This window comes from Leptonotus elevatus, chromosome 9, assembly GCF_054856555.1.
Source record: "Leptonotus elevatus isolate MCC_2025b chromosome 9, RoL_Lele_1.0, whole genome shotgun sequence".
In the NCBI taxonomy this organism is placed as follows: domain Eukaryota; kingdom Metazoa; phylum Chordata; class Actinopteri; order Syngnathiformes; family Syngnathidae; genus Leptonotus; species Leptonotus elevatus.
Window position 1 is genome coordinate 21,969,951 of NC_141247.1, and position 21,576 is coordinate 21,991,526.

Here is a 21,576-nt window from a genome sequence, read left to right on the forward strand (position 1 = left end):
GAAGAAAAAAAAGAATCCCAAAATGTATTTATTTCCTATAAAAACAACAACTAAGAAATACATATCGTCACCTTCTTAAAATAATGACATAAAATAAATGTGTTGCCTAAATGATCTCCTCATGATGCAAATGGTTACATTTTTTGCGTATCCTAACAAATCTGGAAACATGACTGGCGATTTATTTTAAGAAGGCGTCGATATTTGGGTTTGAAGATTATTTAAAAAAAAAAAAACAACTAAATTTTCTTTGGTGTTTGAGGAGATGGTATAAAAACAAATTTGGGCTTTTGGCAGACGGAATGTTTTTTTTTTCTTCCTAGGGTTTGGAACCAATTAGTCGCCATGGCAAAGTAATTCAAGTCGAAAGGAACCTGTTTCAGGGTCAAAAATTTTCATCATCAAATATATTAAATGTACTGGAGTGAAAAAAAGACTTTAACATGGACCATCTACGACCGAGGCACTCGAGTCCACCCACTCATGACGTGTACGGAGTGGAGAGACGACTGAGAAACCTTTTCCAGCTGCCCTCATCCACTCGTGCTTTGACTTCCATACGCGGAGAATGTAAACGACGACGCGCACTGCAGGCACACTGCGACATCGCGCCGCTGACGGGCCCTTCATGCAGCTCGCCGGCCGCTCGTCAATCACCCGGCAAGGCCACTGTCTGCACGCACGCGCACGTCCACACACGCTCCCCCACACACACCTACAAAGACGGCAGGCTGTTTTGCTCTCAAACTGTGAAATTCCAAGCAGACACTTCAATCACACAAAGGAGCTGGAGGCGTGTGCTCAAAACCACAAGTCGAGCAGGTACCTCGGAGATATGCGGCGCCAATCACATGCATGCCAACATGCTGTGACTAATGTGCAGGTGCATAAGTAGTGCTTCAAGCATGCTGGAATAACAATTTCCTTACTGGAAATAATGTAAATTAAATTTAAAATCCCTTAACTATAGTGGGAATCTTTGACTGTCTCACGATTCGATTCAATTGCGATTTTGGGGCCTGTGATTCGATTCGGAATGATTTGATTGACAATGATTTCTGCTTCAATTTATAGATGTGCAAAGAATTGTCATGATCTACTCCAGTCTGACTCGCTAATGCTAATTAGCGCGCTACTCGCGGCACCTTTATCACTCAAAAGAACGGCTATTCATACAAAACGCTTCAGGAATGCATACAGAGGAGCAGCTGAACATTACTCACCGCCATATGCTTTTCCTACGCTGTAAATTTTTTATTATTTTTTTGGGAATAACTTGATTGTGACTTTTTCCTTCTACTCCCTAATGTGGCTACAACTTAACAGTGTATCAGAACGCGCGGAACCACACTGCCCATAAGTGGCCAAATTGTGTACAACAGGAACAGCGCTCCCAATAAAGGCTCAAACAAGGGCAAGACAGTATAAAATAATTTAAATAAAATTGATTTGGGGACATTTAAAATCAATTTTTTGGGCACACCCCTAGAGGCCATGCTTCATCCCATTTTGACATTGACCCAGTGCTTCTCAATATTTTTTTTCTATGCGGGGTAAGAAGAAAATTTTGCACCCCAATCCCTCAACTCACCGCCAAAACTAACATTAGTATAATTTGTCTATATATTTGTTACACCACCAGAGGAGCTAATACTCCACTTTCTGACAAAGATAGCACGACTGCCACATACTGGAATGGATGTGCCATTACACTGTATTTTGGTGCAGCAAAAAAAAAAAAAAGGTTCTCTGGGGTCACACACACGTCTTTTCCTGGCATTGCACCGCACATAAGACATTTGTGGTATGACTGTACAGGTCCATGTTAGTGTTGTTCCGATACAGGTGCCCTGATACGGCATTATAACAGTGCACTCTAAAAACAGTTGTGTCAAAAATAAAATAATTTGAATAAACTTCCAAAATATCCAATTAGCCCTTGAATGCTCTGAACCAATGGCAGGGCAGCTTTAGAATTACAATTTAAATGATGATGACATTTCCGAATGAACAATACTGAGCTCAAAAAAAAAAAAAGGAAAGAAAAAGGAATTACAATAAATAAAAAAAAAACATTTTTCATTCAAATGGTGTGGTATCGATATCGTTACGTCATCGGTATCGGCCGATAATGCAAAACTGGGTATCGGAATCGGTATCGGGGGCCCCAAAAAAAAAACGATATTGAAAAAACATGAGTCCATGAGTATTTATAGTACACATGCATGGCTGAATCTTTGAAATTATATACGGTACATATTACAGTGGCAAGATCCACAAGGAGAAAGTTATTTATAAGGCTGGTGAAGTGGTATCCATGTCGTAGTATCGGAGCATTTTGTATAGTACGGCATTGGCATTTGTGTATCCCCAAATAATACTTTGAGCCGCTGTGTAATAAAATGACATGCATGAAGATCCCAAACATGTTTACAATGTCCTTGGAAAGTGTGTTCTAATCAGTTTCAAAGTGTGAGCGGGATAAAACCAAACTAGCAAGTATCCCCTCGCGATCGACCGGGGTCGACTGTACTGTATTTCCATAATAATCCTTCTCTGTCGGTGTTATTACGGCAGCATCTGCACCGCTGATGAAACACAACCGACCATCTGCTAGGAAATGCTTTCCGAGGGCGCCGCACTTGGGATAAACGTCTTGTTGGAGATGGATGGCAGCAGATAGTCTGGCGCAGGAAACCAACTGGCATTATTAACATGATGTCAAATAAATGAATAAGCCCACGTGCCGAGATTGAAGATACGAAATCTCAAACAAATTGGCTGCAGCAGCAGTAGGGATGGGGATTAATTGAGCATTAACAATTTGGCTGCTTGTGTGGAATTGATTGATGAATCGTATCTTGAAAGAAATTAGTCAAATCATTTATTTGGATAATAATTTTTTTTAGCGTGAATACTTTTTTATTGTTGTTTTAGTTAATGTACACAACCATCGGAAGCCAAATTTATCATTGAATCATCATTTAATCTTTAAATCAGTTTTTTAAATGTATTTTGGGATTCTAATAATTTGCTTATTCAAGTAAAAAAACAATTGGATTTTTAAAGTCAAAGCTTTTTTTCAAATCGAACAACAATGAAAATTTTTTTTGTCAATTTTTTAAATATTTTCTTACCTCAAATAATTATTCTAATTTAAATTAATTAAAAGTAAATTAGATTTATGTTATAGTTTGGTAAAAAAAATAATAATAATTTTGTTCTAAAACTATTGGATTTTTAAAGTTGACAATGAAAATATTAATGTTAGTCGATTTTTTTTTATTCCTCAAAGAAAATGGATTTCAAAATAACATTTTTATTAACTTTGATTTGTGTTCTAAATTGGTTATATTTTTAGTTAAATTTTTAATCTATTTAAAAAAATAAATAATTGAAATTCTATTTATAAGGTGTAAAATAATTGCTAAACATTATGCATTTAAAAAAATCCCCCAAGCTAATTTTTTTTTTTAAATCATAGATTTTAGAGCAAGTTAACAACAATGAAATATTAATGTTTATGATTTAGCAGCACAAATCCATTGCAGTGCGATGAAAGCAGCCTCTTTTTAAACGCAAAGAAGCTGAAAGTCACGCTGTGATTTCTACAACCGATCAAGTCTTCCCTTCAACTTGAGCGCGAGGCCGCCATGCGAAACCCAAACTATTCTCCATCACGCCTCTCCTTCCACTTCAAACTCAATAACGGCCATCACACTGTCCTGCGTCGGCGGCGATGAACAGCGTTTCAAATCCACTTGCACATGGAGCTCTCTTGCCTAATTGAGTTTTCGAAAAACGTCAAGTTGCTTCGCCGGGGGGCGACAGCGTCTCCTCGGGGAGCCCGCACGGTGAAATCCATAGCGGCGGCGCTAAAAAGCTCCGGTCCGGAATCAATTAGAACTGGGAGTCGGCGCTTTCTCCCGGGCGGGTGTGGCGGTTTTCATAAACAGAACAATCGGTGGTCTCCCTGCAGTGTTTCAATTAACCTGGCAGGGATCGTCTTTTGAATAGATGTTAATGAAGCAGCTGTCTGTCAAACGTATAAGGACGTTTCCTCCGCTCCCCGCCAGCTCATTAAGACGGCAAGCAAGTACTCCACAGCACATCCGTGACCTTTAGCTTCACCATAAAGAGCTCATTTCCCTCCCAAAGTTAGCCCAATTAGCAAAGGAGCCAAACTCTTCACCTCATATGGAATGAAGACCAAGTGGGATCTTTCGCTTTTCAAAGTGTACGCTGGAACCTCCAAAATTGAACACTTCAAACAAAATCCCTGTGAGGAATATTCATTCATTACCCGAACCGCTCATGGCAAGTACATAGATAAGCTGTCGCCATTAGGGCCCAAACGATTATAAAAATACATAATTCTTCTTTTTTTTGTCCTTTAACGCTTCCAACGGAAGAACATTTACAATATTTTGTCCTTCACTATTGTTTAACTTAACAACAGTGGCATTTTCAAATACAAAAGTATGAGCTGAAGAATTTAGCTTTAGATTTAGCCTGTTAGCTGGAAAACGTAAGACGGAGCACATACAATGTTTGACTTCCTCCGCTAACTGCCTGTGAGTTTAGAATTCTATTTTCAAATCTGAAAATGACTTTTTCTCACTGTTAGGATTAATGTACATAAATGTACCCCATATTTTCTCTTTTAAGCATTTATTTTGTGAAGAAAGTAAAAGGGAGTATGACTCGTGCACCTTCATCTTCAAAAACAAGAACGGTGGCCTTATCGCAAGATGACGACATATATTTTGCAATTGAACTTTTGAAGCTTTGACTTTGAAACTTTCAGTGCTGAAGAAAAACATGTCTACATTATTGTCTGCACGACGATTTGTATCCGTGGCTGCTTTGAAGTTGTGGTCGTGTATACCCCTCCCCTTTAGAACAGCAACTGCCATGTAACTAGTAAAAATCCAATAAAAAGAGAGGGAGCGGCGAATTGTGTCCAGAGCGGAAAAGAGACTGTAATTGCTCATAATTTAATTGTGAACGCAATGTCTTTAATCTAATTTATATTGATTTAATATTCTTTCTTTGGCCTAAATTCTCAGCAAAATGAGTTTGAGAAAAACATTTTTTGTAGTGAAATTGTATAACCTTGTCAAATAGAAAAAAAGTTGTGGCATCTATAAGCAATTTAGTGCTGATTAGTTTAGTAATCGATTAATCTGATAAGTTTTTTGATTATTAAATTAAATTGAATAATAAAAAAATATTTAAATTTTCATCCTTTTTTCAAAAACAGGAAATTACTTCAAATTGAAAGTGCTCATACAAATGAATTGAGGTTTAGTTACTGGTTTGGTCTGTAACGTGTGAAAAGTAGGCAAAAATGTAGATTTTCAAGTAAAACATTTTTTTTTTTATTCCGTCGACTTTCATGGAGCTGTTGAGGAGCTAAAATTCCAATGAAATTAGATTTGAAATGATTGTCGATTAATTGGTTGACTATCTGTGCATTTTACATTGTAGATTCTTTATTAGTTTGTGTCCCGTCATGATAGACATGCATGCTGGATTTTCCAACGCACTGGTGCAATGTTTTGTAACTACTCAAAGACAAACATATGGGGGGGGGGGGGGGGGGCAACAACCTCAAAGTCAGGATCAGCAACTGTTCAGAGACTCACTTTTAATCAAAAGTCCATCCTGGGAAACGATACATTGGTAAAGCTTTTTTTTTTTTTTTGTGACGGAACCAGAGGGCGGAATTTACAACGGCAACAGATGTTTGGACTTCCCGTCGGGAAGCTTTCTCTTCATGTAAATACCTTGTAAATCCCCGCTATAAACGTCGGGAGACTACCAGCGTAGCCTTGCCAACGGAGCTCAAAATCCGTCTTTAAATTGGCGAGAAAGATGAATGGGCCATCTGCCGCACGTGACGCCTAATTGGTTCAAAAACCTGAAGGAGCCGTTTGACGCGTCTTACCGTCCACGTGGAGAACGTGCGTCTGGAAGAGTTTCTGGTAGCCGTCGGCGTGGCAGGTGTAGTTGCCCATGTGGGTGACGCTCACCTTGGTGAAGTACAAGGAGCCGTCGTCGCCAAAGTCCTGATTGGAACAAACACACGCAGATTGATTAAAAGCGACAAAATGTGCTTTTACTTGTCGGCAGGGACATAATATGGAAAGGTGACTTTTTAACGGCCTGTATACAATACGTATTAAATTTTTAATTTTTTTTACTTCACTCCTATGGAGGACCAAAAATGCCAAAATTTAAATAAATGAATAAATAAATGAATAAAAGTGAAAATAAAAATGTATATAAAAAAATATACTTCAAAAATTAAATACAAAAAATAAACATTAATGAAAATAAAAACAAAAATATAGTATGTATCCCTAAATAAATAAATAAATACAAAAATAAAAACGAGATTAAAAAAATACAGTTAAAAATAAATATATAAATATAATTAAATATCAATCAATAAATAAAAAGCTCTGCTCTCAAATATTTATTTATATTTTTTTAATCTCATTTATTTATTTATGTATTTATTTTCACTTGTATTCAATTATTCATTTGTTTAGTCATTTATTTATTATAAATTTTGGCAGTTTTGGTCCTCCATACACTCCAGCGTTGGCGATGGCTTGTAACTGAAAAGTTCAACACAGTCAAGGTAACACTGTACTCAATAACATTTATTTTCTCTGGTGAGGGTCTATTTTAAGGTGTTCATTTATTGTAAGTCATTCATTCAGGACAGGATGTACAGGGAAATGCAATATGCTTGCATAGAACACGTGTGTGTACTGTATATACAGTACGTGCAAGTGTGGCTTGCTGAGGTCAACTGTGATTCTGACGGCCGTATTAATTATAGCCCCCTGAGGGTAAATCCACCTGCCCTTGTCTAACTCCCCCTCCCGAGCCATAGGCACTCAGTCAGCACAGCGCCGGACAGCCCGGCGAAGGTTCCGACGCTCTAACTTTCATCCCCTCCACGCTTTCATTTTTCACTTGGCAAGGTAACACAGCGTTGGCTCCGTGCGGTCCTCCGGAGGCCAAAACGCGCCGTCCATTTGCTTTTGTAAAGAACGCGGCCACATAAAATAACCTGGATTGTGCCGTAAAGATGAGACATTGAAGTCAGAGGTCACCACACTGAATGATGTTGTGAATGCTGTAATCACGCTTGTGCCACTTTTCAATTAGAGAAAAAAAATGCAAAAATATTATGACAGAAAGTACAAATATTAGATGGAAAATGCACATAAACATAAGAATAATACAGAAACAGATGAAAAAAATATATTTGAAGATTACAGCAAATACTACATAGAAAGTAAACAAACAGAAATAACATTGGACGACGAACCACATGCTGCTTCATCAGACATGTAGCAGCCTGCTCTTTTGATTCCAACACCCCCGTCCAATCCGCAACCCTCGTTCCATCAGATCTGTTTAGTTGCACAAATGTGCTCGAGTCTCGACCAATCAGCCTGGCTCTGTCAGGCTGACAGCTTGGAGTGATGATGCAACAGCCAGCAACGTCGCATGGAATTATGCCGTAAGCCGCTTTTTCACAACGCCCAGAGGCTCCGGTCAACTTCCCGCCGCCGGTGCACGCACCGGGATTAGCGTGCTGTCAGCTACCGACAAACGTTGACAAAGACTGCGAAAATTAGATGTGTATGACTGTATATAAAAAAGAATAATAAAATACAATTAACAGGATAGGCTACAGTCCACTGTTCGGGCCCTAACTAGAGCTGCGAGCAGCTATAAAGGGCCCTCGCTGTTTGTTGAGCTCAAGTCTAAAAAAAAATTTGCGTGAATGCTCAAAAATTTACAAAAACAGAGGAAAACAAATATCTGAAAAATATTCAGTACATAAATAGTTAATAAATACTAAAATAACTTTTAGACAGGAAAAAATACAAATAAATTGCAAAAAATGTATAAATAATTAAGAATGTTCGATTCTTATTCTTATTCTCTTTGCTCATGTGTAGTCACTTGAAAATGGCTGATCTTGGCCGAGACTAGCTGCCAAGTCATGGACGAAAAAACTCGGTGTGGGGGCGCTATTATGTAAATTAGAATGTCACCATGTCATAATTTGCTGATCGATCAATGACATCATTGATCAGACCTCGTTCACTTCAGGGTCTTTCTGTGCTGCTATTGGTCGTAATTCAAGGTTTCACAGTATATACAGTCAGATTGTTTTTACTTTAAAAAAGAAAATAATTCACCTCATTCCATGAGAATGTTGAATGAATAATTTCACACTTGATGGGTGGGCGGGCGCTTCAGGGACCCAACTATTTGTATTTATATACAAGCCATTACAAAGTCAAATTTCCATAATAAGTTCGCTTTAAATCTAATTTGGACGCCTTAGCTAGCGCTTCCAATACAATTAGCGACGTAGAACTTTTCACACATTTTCATTTAGCTGCCGCGACTCAGACACAAAGTGTTTTCTTTTCCGAGTTTAGCAACCTCACAGAACCCCTCGCACCTTCTTACGTTCTCCACTCACGTAAATCCTTCAGAGCGGCGTGAAGAAATAATCGTTCTTGACGTCTCCCTTTTTGTTACGTCTTGAGCTTTTTTTCCCCTTCTTCTCTCCCCCATACACTTCTCAAAACGTTATATAAAGTGTGAAAAGTGAGCATTTAAATGTGTCACACTGCTTCCCGGAGTGTCGGAGGATGACCGCGGACAGCTGGCCGACTCATTTGAAGGGTCATCAAGATTTAATGTTTTACATCGCTGGCTTCACTGGGGCTCCCTTTATCTACTGCGACACTGTTGACTTTATTATGCGTCGCGCATGCACACAGTGGAAATGTAAAAAGAAATAAGACAAAATAAGGTCATCTTATCTGGTATCTCCTCCGCAATGGACTCACTGAGGCGTACACGCACACTCACTCACACATACACACAGTCCGACACTGTTGTTGCTTTGAAGCCCCCCCGGTATCCACCTTCATTTTCTGTCCACGAGCCCGAAATCCCCCCTGCCGTCCCTCCCAGCCGTCTCAGAGCAACACAAGAGCAAAAGACATGCTGGATTATTGTCCAAGTCTCAACGCAAAGAACGAAAAGTTACATAAAGTGCCCACAGCTACCAAACAATCCAAAAATGAGAATTATTTCAGTAATGTTAACACATTTCCAAAACATTGAATAAGAATAATATAATAGTATGTAACAAGTAATTAGTGATAGACAGATGGGGTTTTTTTCAAGGCCGTTACAGATTATTAGTAGAGACCGATAACCGATCTCAAGCCTATATTCATTTTTAGTAAAAGAGAAAATATTATCGTGAAAAAGAAAAAAGTGTCTTTTAATCTTAAACATAGTTTCCAAAGTCATCAGCGTGTTACGCTAAATTATAAACTAAGCAAGTACATTTCAACTGGAGTTTTTCCAAATTTTAACATAATTTCTTAATTTTATAATTTTTTTATTTTAAAAAATAAAAAGTGTAGGGAGTTCAGAGTGTAAGCATCTTTTTTTTAAACATAAAGTGGAAATTTAAATAACTCCATAAAAGTTGGATAATCAACCCGGACGATAATCGGTCTATTCCTACTAGTTACATACAAGTTACATTATATTATAGTAACTGTGTAAAAATATTGTAAATTGTTACGGAACAACTCCCATTTTATGATAATAAACTTCACGTAAAAAAAAAAGAAGAAGAAAAAAATCCAGCATCCAATTTAACGATCAAATTCTAAAACTCCAAACAATGAAATTTAAACTGTACAAAAGAAAAGTTGCATTTAATTGTGAAAAAAAGAGATTTTGTGTTTTTGACATGAGACTTACGTTGATGTCATCCAGGTTCAAAGCGTTGAGATACTGATTGTTCCTCTTCCACAGGATGGGCGGGCGACGCTGGCCCGTGATGCCGCAGGTCAGCACGGCGCTTTGGCCCACCGTCACCGTCTTCACCGTCACCCTCTGCTGGTCCGGCAGATCCAACAGGTACACGTCTGTTGACCACACAACGCTACCGAGTCACGGACGGCAGCTTGTATTTTGCAGGTTAATAATTTAAAATACAATCTGAGCATTCCCTAAATCAGAATGGCGACCTCCAGCGCAATTCCATCCCGAGAGGCCGAAAATGTGATTATTAATGAACACGAGGTCGGTTGCTGGTGTGCTACGGAGGCTGATCTAAAATAACAATATTGGTATTGCGATTTAATGAGGGAGGGGAGCTAAATAATTCAATCCCTGAACAACTGAAGAAGGGAATTATCAGCGAGGTACGCTCGGACCAAGGCTCATCTTGGCTTCAATCATTCTTAATGAAGAAGCTTCTTACTAAGGCACAAGACAATTATCTCCACGCAATTGAAGAATATTGACCAATTGCAAACAGACTCTCTCACAAATCAGGCTTTCTGGCCTACGAATTGGACTGTTTGAAGCCAAAACCACTCAAACCGAGCTACCGTACACCCCAACGTTCCACAGGTGTCAAACTCGGGTCCTCGAGGGCCGCCGTCTTGCATGTTTTAGACGTTTCTCTCCTCAAACACAGCTGAATCAAATAATCAGGTTTCTGAAGAGCTTGCTGATCAATCAGGTGTGTTTGAGGAGGGAAATCTCTAAAACATGTAGGACTGCGGCCCTTGATGACAAGGGAAGAGCACATTTGCTGACTTATACTGACGCTGCCGTCTTTACATTTGGAGTATTTCAGCTGTATAACTTGTTAATGTGTCAAAATTTGCACATCAAAAATGAGTATTAAAAATGTAGTCTCATTTCTTGCTAAAGCATTTATCAGTTTATGAGTTTATTTACAGTGTGTGCACCTACATGTTCTGCTGGTGTCCTTAGAATGTTAAGTTAGTGTGCTCTTAGTAAAAAAAAATAAAAAATAAAAAAATAAAATAAAAAAAAAGTTAGTCTGGAGTCCTTCCCTATAGATTTAAGAATGTACTGTTCTGTTTCCAATGGTGGCTGGAGGGTTGCATGGAAGTGACTGAGTTGTGTTACGCAATCCTGCGTCTTACAGAAAGCCTCCTTTAAGCTTTCTCTCCAAAACCGACTCCATTAGTTGTGCACCCGAAGGTGTACAATCCAAACCTAAAGACCCCGCATATTTCCGTCTTAACCTTGCCTGTCTTGGCGACCTCGGCCAACCTGCGAGAGCCCAACCGGCCAATGGGAGCGGAGTACCGAAAGAATGGTGAGGCTCACGGCTAAGACTGGTAATCGCTCACTTGGCCCACTCAATCGCCGGCGGGATCACAGCGAAATTAGAGGATTAATAACAGCCAGCGGTCCAAACCTTCACCGCCTTTCTATGAACTATCATTCTTGTGTTTCGCGTACGGCTGTAATGATCCGAAGGTTGATATTGCAATGATTCAATATAAGTGATGGATCTTTATCAAAATGTGTCCCTTGATATGATCAGATGGATTAATATTGAGAATTTAGGTTAAGTTGGACAACAATGATATAGATCTACTTGAGCAACTTTAACTCATTCACTCCCATTTTCACTGAAGCAACCCTCTTTGCTCTCTTTTTTATTTTATTTTTTTTACTGGATTTTGACTGATTTTGCAAGGCCCACAGAATATTGTGTTCTATTGCTATAAAAACATGGAACCTACCAAAAGAAAGATTAAAGTCTCTTCTTTCATCAGGAAAAAAAGTATATTTTAATTAGCATTAGAAGATAGCTAAGTTTAATCATTAATCACAAATCTGTTTAAAACAATGAGGAAAATGGCTTGTTTTCAACATGGCCCTGGTTGATCTCTTCTACTCTGCTGCCACCTGCTGACCGTTTTTGTAATAACTACCATTGCTTCAAGCATTCAGTTCAGAGGCTGCATGAAAAACCTTCTGTATGCTCTAGCATAAAAAAACATTAAAAACGTATAAATCAGTTTTTGGGACCATGGTAATATTTAAAATGGAACATATTTATACATTTTTGAGAGCAAATGAGTTAAAGTCAAAGAAATACTCAATGTTACAGTAATATTACAACATTAGGTTTGTTTATAGATCATGACAAATTCCACAATCGATAGTTGTAATAATCGGTAACAACAAAACCGTAATTATTCGAGAAAACTAGGTAAACAAAAAGTCATAGAATTATTAGAATGGTGATGCTATATTGAGAATATTTTCTATATTTATTTTAGGCTTTACACGAATATATTTATTTGAAAATTTTTATATTTACTCTAGAGTTAACCGCCGCCATTTGTGGTAAATTCCAACTATTAATACAGGCAATTCCCCCCCAAAAAATGTGGGGTGTTAATTACTTGCAGTGCTCGGTGCCTCACGGAGGATTGTTATAATTTGGTGAGAAAATTGCAATTTAAATTGGTGAGGAATTGTTCATCTTTTCCGCCATTTTCCTAATCAGTACAAAAGTCAACACGGCAACTGAGCCCTAAATTACAAAACTTGGACCACTTTTTCCAGCCCGCACGCTGCGACGTTCTCCAGATTTAGAAGCTGAATACGGCAGGAAATTGGATCTGTCGTCCAATGAGCTGGGGCCAGTCAATTCTGCGCGTCTCCCCCTCGCGGACGGCAAATCCCGGCAAAGCCGGACTTGTCCGGCTGCTGGATTAGCTGATCCAAAATCTCATTCCCATAATGTCGTCCTCTAACCGTTCAATCTTGTCGCCTAACGCCGCCGGGATGCGCTACGAGCTACAAACTTCATTTGCCGCTGATCCCTGCAGGGAGGGCGCCCGGTAAACTTCTCAGAGGGGATTATTTTTTTCCGACAGAGTTGCCCTCGCGGGACATTATGAGTTAGGAGACAGGAAGCGTCAGTGTCTTGTGCTCTGGCCACATGTCTACTCCATAAACAAACACAGTGTCGCTCAGCCTCTGGCAAGTGGATGATTTTTAGGGCTAGTCAAACAAATGCCAGTGTTTGTTTGTTTGTTTTTTAATAGGCAAAGCAAGTTTACTTGTACAGTATAGGATCATGTATACACAATATACATCCATAACACTTTTTACAGGCAAATAAATAAAACAAATGAAATTAAAAAGATGAAAATTGTGATAGTCTCAATGAATTTCCCAAACTCACTCCAACATAGTTCCACTGCACTAAAATGCCACAATATGTTGGCAAAGCACAACTTTTGTCTAAACGAAGCTCCTCAACTCGCTCCAACATATATCCTAGGCACCAAGATGGTGGCAAAGCACAACTTTTTGCCTGAATGAAGCTCCTCAACTTACTCCAACATAGTGCATGATGGTGGCAAAGCACAACTTTTGTCGTATTAAAGTTCCTTAACTCAATCCTACATAGTTCCTTGGCACCAAGATGTCAAAAGATGGTGGCAAAGCACTACTTTTATCAGAATGCAGTTCTTCAACTCCCTCCAACATATTTCCTCGACATCAAGACCCCACAAGGGGGCGGCAAAGCTAAACTTTTGTCTGATTAAAGTTCCTCAACTCACTCCAACATAGTCCATGATGGCGGCAAAGCACAACTTTTGTCTTAATAAAGTTCCTCGACTCACTCCAACATAGTTCCTTGGCACCAAGGTACCAAAAGATGGTGGCAAAGCACTACTTTTATCAGAATGAAGCTTTTCAACTCACTCCAACATAGTTCCTCGACAATAAAGACACCACAAGATGGCGGCAAAGCTCAACTTTTGTCTGAATGAAGCTCCTCACCATGCTCCACCGTAGTTCCCCAGCACCAAGATGCGTTACGATGGCGCCAATGCACAACTTTTGTTGCTTTGGCCTGAGAACAAAAAGGGCTAACGGGATTTAGTAACAGCAAAAAATATATATAATAATCTGGTAAAAATTTAAATCCCTCCTAATTGTGCGCCTTTTAAATGTGAATCATACATGTCCAGCGCTTTTCATTTGATATTTATCAGAAGCGTAATTGGTCCTGGTGTAAGATTTCCAGGCCGGAGTGACACGGCCTCCCCGGGGAAGGCTCAACCTTGGACGCCTAACCTGTAACAAGCAATTAAGAAGCGGGACTGAGAGATGCGACGGCACGGCCACATTTAAAATTGCCGCGAGGGTCGGCGCACGAAGACAAATTACGGGCCGGTCGCTTAACGCGGCTCTCTGTCGCTCTCCTTGGACCGGTGGCCTCGTGGCTCTTGCGGGCAGGTCCCTTATTAACAAGCCAACGCTTGCAGTTTGACGCCTCGGAGTACAGATAAAAGCCTTTTTCCGCACGTCGGCGTACAGGCGGGCAAGGAAAAAAGATCAGAAAAGAGAAGGTTTGTGTGATCTTGGATGGCTTGCTTGATTCGCGAGAGCTTCTTGGTTCCCAGAAGAAGAAGGAGGACGGCGTTTGTGTTTTTGAAGCCGCATCTCTGACGACAGAAACGAGTTTGAAACACAAGCACTCCCTTTTGTCTTCCTTTCTTGTATTTTGCTCTTTGATGTGGAGCCCCGACACCAAACAGAGACGGCAACACTTGCCCACATGTTGACGCCGTCTCACTTCCACTTTCTGTCTTTTTTAGAGGAGTATCGTGTTAGAGAGTTCCCTGTTCCCAGCTGCTTTTATACAATAAAAGACATTGTTCACACGCTACAAAAGTCTGCCTTTGATACTCTCGTTTTTTCTTATTTGCCTCTAAAAAGATGGAATTATATTTATTGTCATGTCACGAGTACAGAGCAACAAAATTCACTCTTTCAATACCAGGGACGGCGTTGAATTCAGACCTTCAATCCCAGGTACGTACAGCATTATTTATCCATCCATCCATTTTCTTAGCTGCTTGTCCTCACAAGGGTCCCGGGGGGCGCTGGAGCCTATCCCAGCTGGCTTCGGGCAGTAGGCGGGGTAGTATTATTTATATATTTTTAAATCTTTTCATGCGGTAGGGTAAAGGTAAGCCTGAAAATAGCTGCCACTGAATTTTAACTAATTCGCTCCCAGCCATTTTCACTGGACTTTGACTGATTTTGCAAAATCCACAGAATATTCTGTTCTATTGCTATAAAATAATGTAACCTACCAAATAAAAGATTAAGAGTCTCTTCTTTCATCTGGAAAAAAATATCCGTTTTGCAGCAATTATCATTAGAATATAGCCAAGTTTCATCATTATTCACAAACCTGTTGAAAACACTGGCAAAAAAAGTTTTTTCTTTTGCAACATAGCCCTGGTTGATCTCTTATACTCTGCTGCCACCTGCTGGTCATTTGTTGTAGTAACTACCATTGCTTTAAGCGACATCTTCAGGTCAGAAGCTGCATCAAAGCCTTCGGTATGCTCTAGCATAAAAAAACATTAAAACATATAAATACGTTTTTGGGAGGGAAGGACAAATAATAATTAAAAAAAACATTTATATACGTTTTTGGGTTTGAATAAGTTAACAGAACCTGTCCAAGAGACATAAAAAAAAAACAATGACTAACAGAGAGAAGCCTGATGGGTCGCTAAACAGCAACCCAATTTTCTTAGATGAAAAGGAAAAACAAAGAAGGGGGAGGGGGAAAAAACAAGCTCCCTACTCTGCGCCTATAAGGGAGGGGGCACAGTTTTTATACAAAATCTGCATGACCTCATTCTCAGAATCATTTTCATCATATCGATACAATTTCATATTTCCTTTCCTGTTGAGGCGCACTGGCAGGCAACGTGGCCGGCATGTGCGAAGTATGAAGACGGCATGGGGCCCTCTGAAAGGTTATCTGCTGCCACTGGGAGCACTGATGGAAGATATAGTCATGCTAGGCAAGTGATGGATGTCCTCTATGACGTGTGTGCATGTGCGTGTGCTACAAGGTAGCGTATTGCCTATAAATAGCAAGGACGTGTGCATGATGCTATCTGCGACACGTGTGACTTTTCATTTTGAAAATGAATGTGTTTCATTAATTGTGAAGAGGGAAATTGGAGACTGTGCATCTGCTGAGGCTATTCACAGTGTCTCGTAAGGTTTTGGTTAGCAACAAAGTTCAAATGGACTCATCCGCGAGCTCAATATTTTTGAAACCTAATTGGCTTTAAAGCCTTGAAACCCTACTTTGAAAGCCTTTTCTGGCGCATTCCATTTGAAATGTGGTGTTGGATGGGGACCTTATTTGTCTACCCACAATTCAGTGGGCCGTGACTCAGCAGATAATTCAATCATCAACGTTGATGTCATTAAGACATGTGCCTGGTGGCTCCCTCCATGCACATTGTTCCGCCGTTGCTATGAATAAGGCATGTGCGTTAACACGCTACAAAAGGTGCATTGAGGCGCACTCGTTAAGGGAGCGCTCCCGACAGGTGCCGTTATTATGTAAAAATGTTGAATTGAACTCTGCCGCCCACGGTGAACTTTTCACACAGGCGCCGTCCCGCTTTGGTTCCGGCTCTCGTACGACAGCCTAAGCTGGGAAATTGCTGGCGCGCCTTTTGTGCCCTCCATTTTATGTCACTGCTGCGGGATTTCTATTTGAAAGAGGTGGCCGTGACGGCTCTAACAAAATATTACATTTACAGGCAGTGTGAAAGGAGCGTTGGTTTGACTGCAAGAAATCGCATTATGACGCGACTGCAGATGAGTCTAATAGAACGCTAATCAATGAAAGATGGAACCATTAACTTTTAACAACATGCAATAAGACGCCACACAGTGCTGCTGTTTTGGTTAGCAACAGAGTGCAAATGGGCTCAAAAGATAACTCTTTTCGAGTCTATTAGTATATGAGAGCTCGGACTCGCACCCAAAATCCCCAGTCGCTATTCGCATTGACATTATTGAAAGAGTACAGGATGATATTCCTTTTTGGTTTAAAATAACTTTACTTTAACTAGACAAAGTGTCTAATTTCTGCAGAAAATGCGAAGGAATGCTGGAAAGCTGAATGCTATCAGATGAATGCATGTGCTTATGAAATAAATTGAAAGATTTTTACTTGTAGCTACATGACAAATTAATAAAAAGGTGGGATATAATCATTTCAGAGAAATTATAATCCATTTCCTGATATGAAAGTCAGTTGGTAGCAAATTGAACCATCAAATGTACTCAAATGTGATCCAAGCAGGGTTTGAACCCAGGTTCTCCGTGGTGGGAGGTATATATATATAGATATATATAGATATATATATAGATATATATATATAGATATATATATATAGATATATATATAGATATATATATATATATACCCCAGGAGGCGTGAATTTTTGAAGCAAGTATATATATATATAATATATGGGAGTTGTTTCATGGCAAAAAAAGTGCGGAGAATGAAAATCCCAATAACATAGATGGGAATTCCCATAATTAACACCCAGCTGACTGATAGAAGTGTTTGTGTGTGCTTTTTTTCAAAGAAAGGCCAATAATAGGTTGACTTCCTTGTGAGCTTCAACCAACAAGTGCCTACAGGAAGTGGCCTCTTCAAGACCAACACAGTAGTGTTCCCATTGTTTGCAGTTTGATCCCTGAGAGCATTTCACGCACATACACTCGCTCGCGCATGCACACCGACACACACTGGCTCACAACTCTGTGTTGCCTGATAAGATGAAGGCGGCAGCGGGAGGATTCTGCCCCCCCCCCCCCCCCGCCACTAAATGTGTCAAGCCAGCCAAATGTCATAGAAGATCACGTCTGAAGATATCGAGGCAGGCTGCAAAATGTCCGATGGGAAAAGGAGTCATGAAAGCGATGATGATGGTGAAGAGGTGGAGTAGGAACAAAGAGGGATGGGAAAGTGGCACACGCGTGTTTTCCTTCGCCGAGCACCTGCGTTGCCCTTAATGACTTGTTGTTGTGCGACCTGCTTTCTTTTTGGCAAATGCTACGCTCTCAAACTCCTTCAGCCTTCATCTGACTTCCCCCACTGGAGCGACTCGATGTGCTTTGATGTAACCATGCAGACGTGGTAGCCAACAACGTCGTAACGCTTGCGTTTGTCCCGATTTTGCCCCTTCTCGATCAAGGATGTCAAAAGCCTGACTAGCTTTTGATTTATGCAGAACATTGAATGGTGAATGAACACAGTGAAGAATTGCTAATAGAATATAAACATGGTGAATCAGCATTTAGTTGTTATGCCACACGCAAATGGAAAAAGCGCCAACTGACACTGAAGTCAGCGACAAGTGGAAATGCTTTTAAGTCCAGGCAAAACAAAAACAAAAATTACGTCACCATTAGATAAAGATGCTATTTTTATCTTACCGAAGGCGGTGTAGAATTCTTCCCTGGTCAGACGCTGGTCATCGTCGATATCGTTGAACTTGAGCAAATCCAACAAAGTGCACTCGCCAACGTCCTTGGGCAGACCCTGGCGCTTGATCGCCTTGAAAGAGGAAAGAGTTCAGATTGCAGTGCATTATTTTTTTTTTAACATTCTACTGCGTTGGCCGAATGAAAAAGTACCCTGTCGCTAGCTAATGTTTTTTTGCTAACTGGCATCATAACTAACAAATATTGTAAACCATGTAGCAAACCGACATCCTAATTAACCAACATGAGTAACATCGTAACGAGCCGACACCGTAACTAACTAAGCTTGTAGCAGATGACGTTTTTGCTAGCTGTAGCAACTGCTAAAAATGCCACAACTAGCCAACATCATATCTAACAAACGTCACAACTAACCCAATTACAGTGACTATAACTGTATTCTATTTCCTCCCAGAGACTTAACAGATGTTCCTCGCTGTTAATCTGTGATGTCTACAAACACCGTTCCACCACTTAATCTCATTTTCAAGGCTAAATAACATTGAAAAAAGGCATCAAGCAGTCACGTGAAGGACGTCTTCAAAGTCACGTTGAGAAAATACACCCTGTGCTTTCGCATCGTCTTTTGACGTCACGTTTGCCTTAACAAGTGTTCACTCCTCGCGTGCTGTCACGAGGCGCAGTGCGTGTATGTGAAAACATGTAAAAATATGTTAATGTTATGATGAGACGTCAAAGCTGGCAGACGGTTTATTAAGGCACTTTGAACTCCAGCTGGAATACGGGAAGAGATCTGAGGTGACATTCTGATGGATGACAAAGCTAACCAAAGTGACCCCCACCCAATAGCACATATAGAGTGACTACTATTAATTTACTATTATTCTCATAGAATAACATGTTTTTCATAAAATCTTTGTTCCACTCAAGAAATCAGATTTCTTATCAAATGCTTTTAAAAAATCCTCAAAATTGTGTCTATTCCCAGTCCTAAAAAAAAATCAGCTAATTTTAATGTTTAAAAAAATAATAATAATAATAATTCTGCTTTGTTTTTGAAAGATTTCATGTTTTTTAAATTCTTAATAAAATCTGAATTTTCTCAAATTTCTGAATTTTTGTCCTGTTTAAAAAAAAAAATCTGAACTAATGTAAAATGCAGATAAATACAAATCGTATTGTCTTAAAAAAGAAAAATAATTAATGACTATTTTCCATTTACCTGTGAAAGTTCGCTTGTTGAGATCTGCCCATTGCCGTCGACATCGAAACCTCTAAACATGGCGTCGACCAGCTGCTTCTTGGCGGCCATGTTGTCCTCGTGGGTCCCACGCGCCGCTTTTGTGGCCGTGTGTCTTTTGTCGTACACGTCCAAAACCTTGGCCTTGAGACGCCGGTAGTCGCTCAGTCTGCAGCTGTCACCTGGAAGGAGAAAAAAAAAGTGGCATTAAGTGCGATGACTGAAAGGCGAAGAAATCCCTTTACCACTTAAACAGTATAGCATATGATTCGTTAAAATACGCTTTAAACATTCAAGAGGGAGTCAATGATATCAACCGCTGATGTCATTTAAAACTGCACAGCTAGCGTGAAAAGCTGATTTCGGTGTCTACAGTCCCACTCACGGCTTTCCTCATTTAAGCTAATCAGTTGGCAGCTAGCATTAGATGCTAACATAGAGGTCGCCAGTACTTAAAAATGTCAGACTTTTAAAACTTCGTATTTGGTTTCTTTGACGATTTGATTCGTAAATGTAGATGCGGTTTTATGAAGATTGTTAAAACATCGGACTCATTGTAGGCAGCCTGATTGCCTCCACTCCAGCGGCAACCCAACACCCTCGTAGCGAGTTGAGGCAGAGTTAGCGTAGTCGACTCGGTGACGGGATCACAAATCAGGTGTTGCCTTTGCAAGCCACCATCACAGGCTCCAACATCAGTGACGTGTGGAGGCCACGAGGAGGTCGCGAGTCAAACTCGGAGCAGAGTCACCGTCAGATCTCCTCCGACATCTGCCGCTGTCACCACCGCCAAGCATCACAGAAGGCAATGACTCAACCCTCATTGGAGATTCATCAGCAATGGTGGGAATAAAATACATGTACTACTTCAGGAGATTTTTGGTGTAAACAGGCTGCATACTTTCATAAACATCCGCGATGACGACGCGAGGCAAAAGTTGTAAATAGAGAGGTCAAGTAAACCGCAGTTAAAGGTATTGATTGATTGAGATCAAATGTAGAAGGACTCGGGATGTAACGATATCCAAAGACCACGATACGATATTACGAAATGAAGCTCACGATGCGATAATTATCACGATATTGTGGGGAGTTTAGCGATATAAAAAAAAAAGGCACAATATTGTAAAAAAAAAATGAGCTGACACTAAAAAAAGCAAAGTATTGTGCTTTTGTACATAACCTACAATTTCTAATAACACTTAATATTTGAGACACTTGCTAATGTGCGCACACATTGAGTTCCTCCACATATTACAAGCATATTACGTTCCCCTTCATCTGACCATTAGCGTGGATTTTAAACATAGAAGGGCCAAAACATCCCTTGTGAAAATTAAACCGCAATAAAAAAAAAAACTAGCCGCCGGAGGGTGCTAGAGCTGAATAAATGAAAATCAACAGATGTGCTGCTTTTAATATCGTGACATGACGACGACGATATTGTGGCAGTTTTAATATTGCAATGTAATGATATTGCCGTTATTGTTACATCCCTAATAAGGACAACAAAAATGTGATCATTTCTAAGAAAAGAAAAGTTGTAAACCAAAGACGAAAAAATTTGCTGGAGGAAAGTTATCCACGATTAGTAATTTTTTAGCGAAAAATATCTTTCAGTCAACTTTTTTTAACCCTGCTTCCGTCATTGCTAATTGCAGCCGCTAATTTGTTAGCTAGCTTAACTCATTCACTGCCAGCCATTTTCACTGAAGCAACCCCATTCGCTCCCCGCTGTTTTACTGGATTTTGACTCATTTTGCAAAGCCCACAGAATATTTTCTTCTATTGCTATGAAAACATGGAACCTACCAAAAGAAAGATTAAAGTCTCTTCTTTCGTCAGGAAAATAAAGTATATTTCTATCTGTTTCCGTTTTGCAGCCATCCGAATATATCTAAATTTCATCATTATTCACAAATCTGTTTAAAATTGTTGGGAAAACAGCTTTTTGCAACATGGCCCCTGGCTGCTCTCTAATACTCTGCTGCCACCTGCTGGACGTTTTTGTAATAACTAGCATTGCTTCAACCATTCTCAGTTTAGAGGCTACATCAAAGTATGAATATGTCTTTGGGAGCGTGGTAATATTTAAAATAGAACGTATTTATAGGTTTTTGGGAGCAAAT

At 39.8% G+C, this 21,576-nt stretch overlaps 1 protein-coding gene across 3 annotated transcripts in view; it reads right to left on the minus strand.

Annotated features, from left to right (window-relative positions):
* The window catches only part of fstl5 (follistatin-like 5), a 95,865-nt gene that overhangs the window by 24,708 nt on the left and 49,581 nt on the right, over positions 1-21,576 (minus strand). For all 3 annotated transcript variants that reach the window (XM_086084543.1, XM_086084544.1, XM_086084542.1), the window contains exons 6-9: positions 19,430-19,629; positions 18,199-18,319; positions 9,829-9,995; positions 5,951-6,071 (exon numbers count right to left, since the gene is read on the minus strand). In XM_086084543.1, the coding sequence (XP_085940669.1) occupies positions 5,951-6,071; positions 9,829-9,995; positions 18,199-18,319; positions 19,430-19,629 (609 nt within the window). The remainder of the gene's footprint in view (positions 1-5,950; positions 6,072-9,828; positions 9,996-18,198; positions 18,320-19,429; positions 19,630-21,576) is intronic.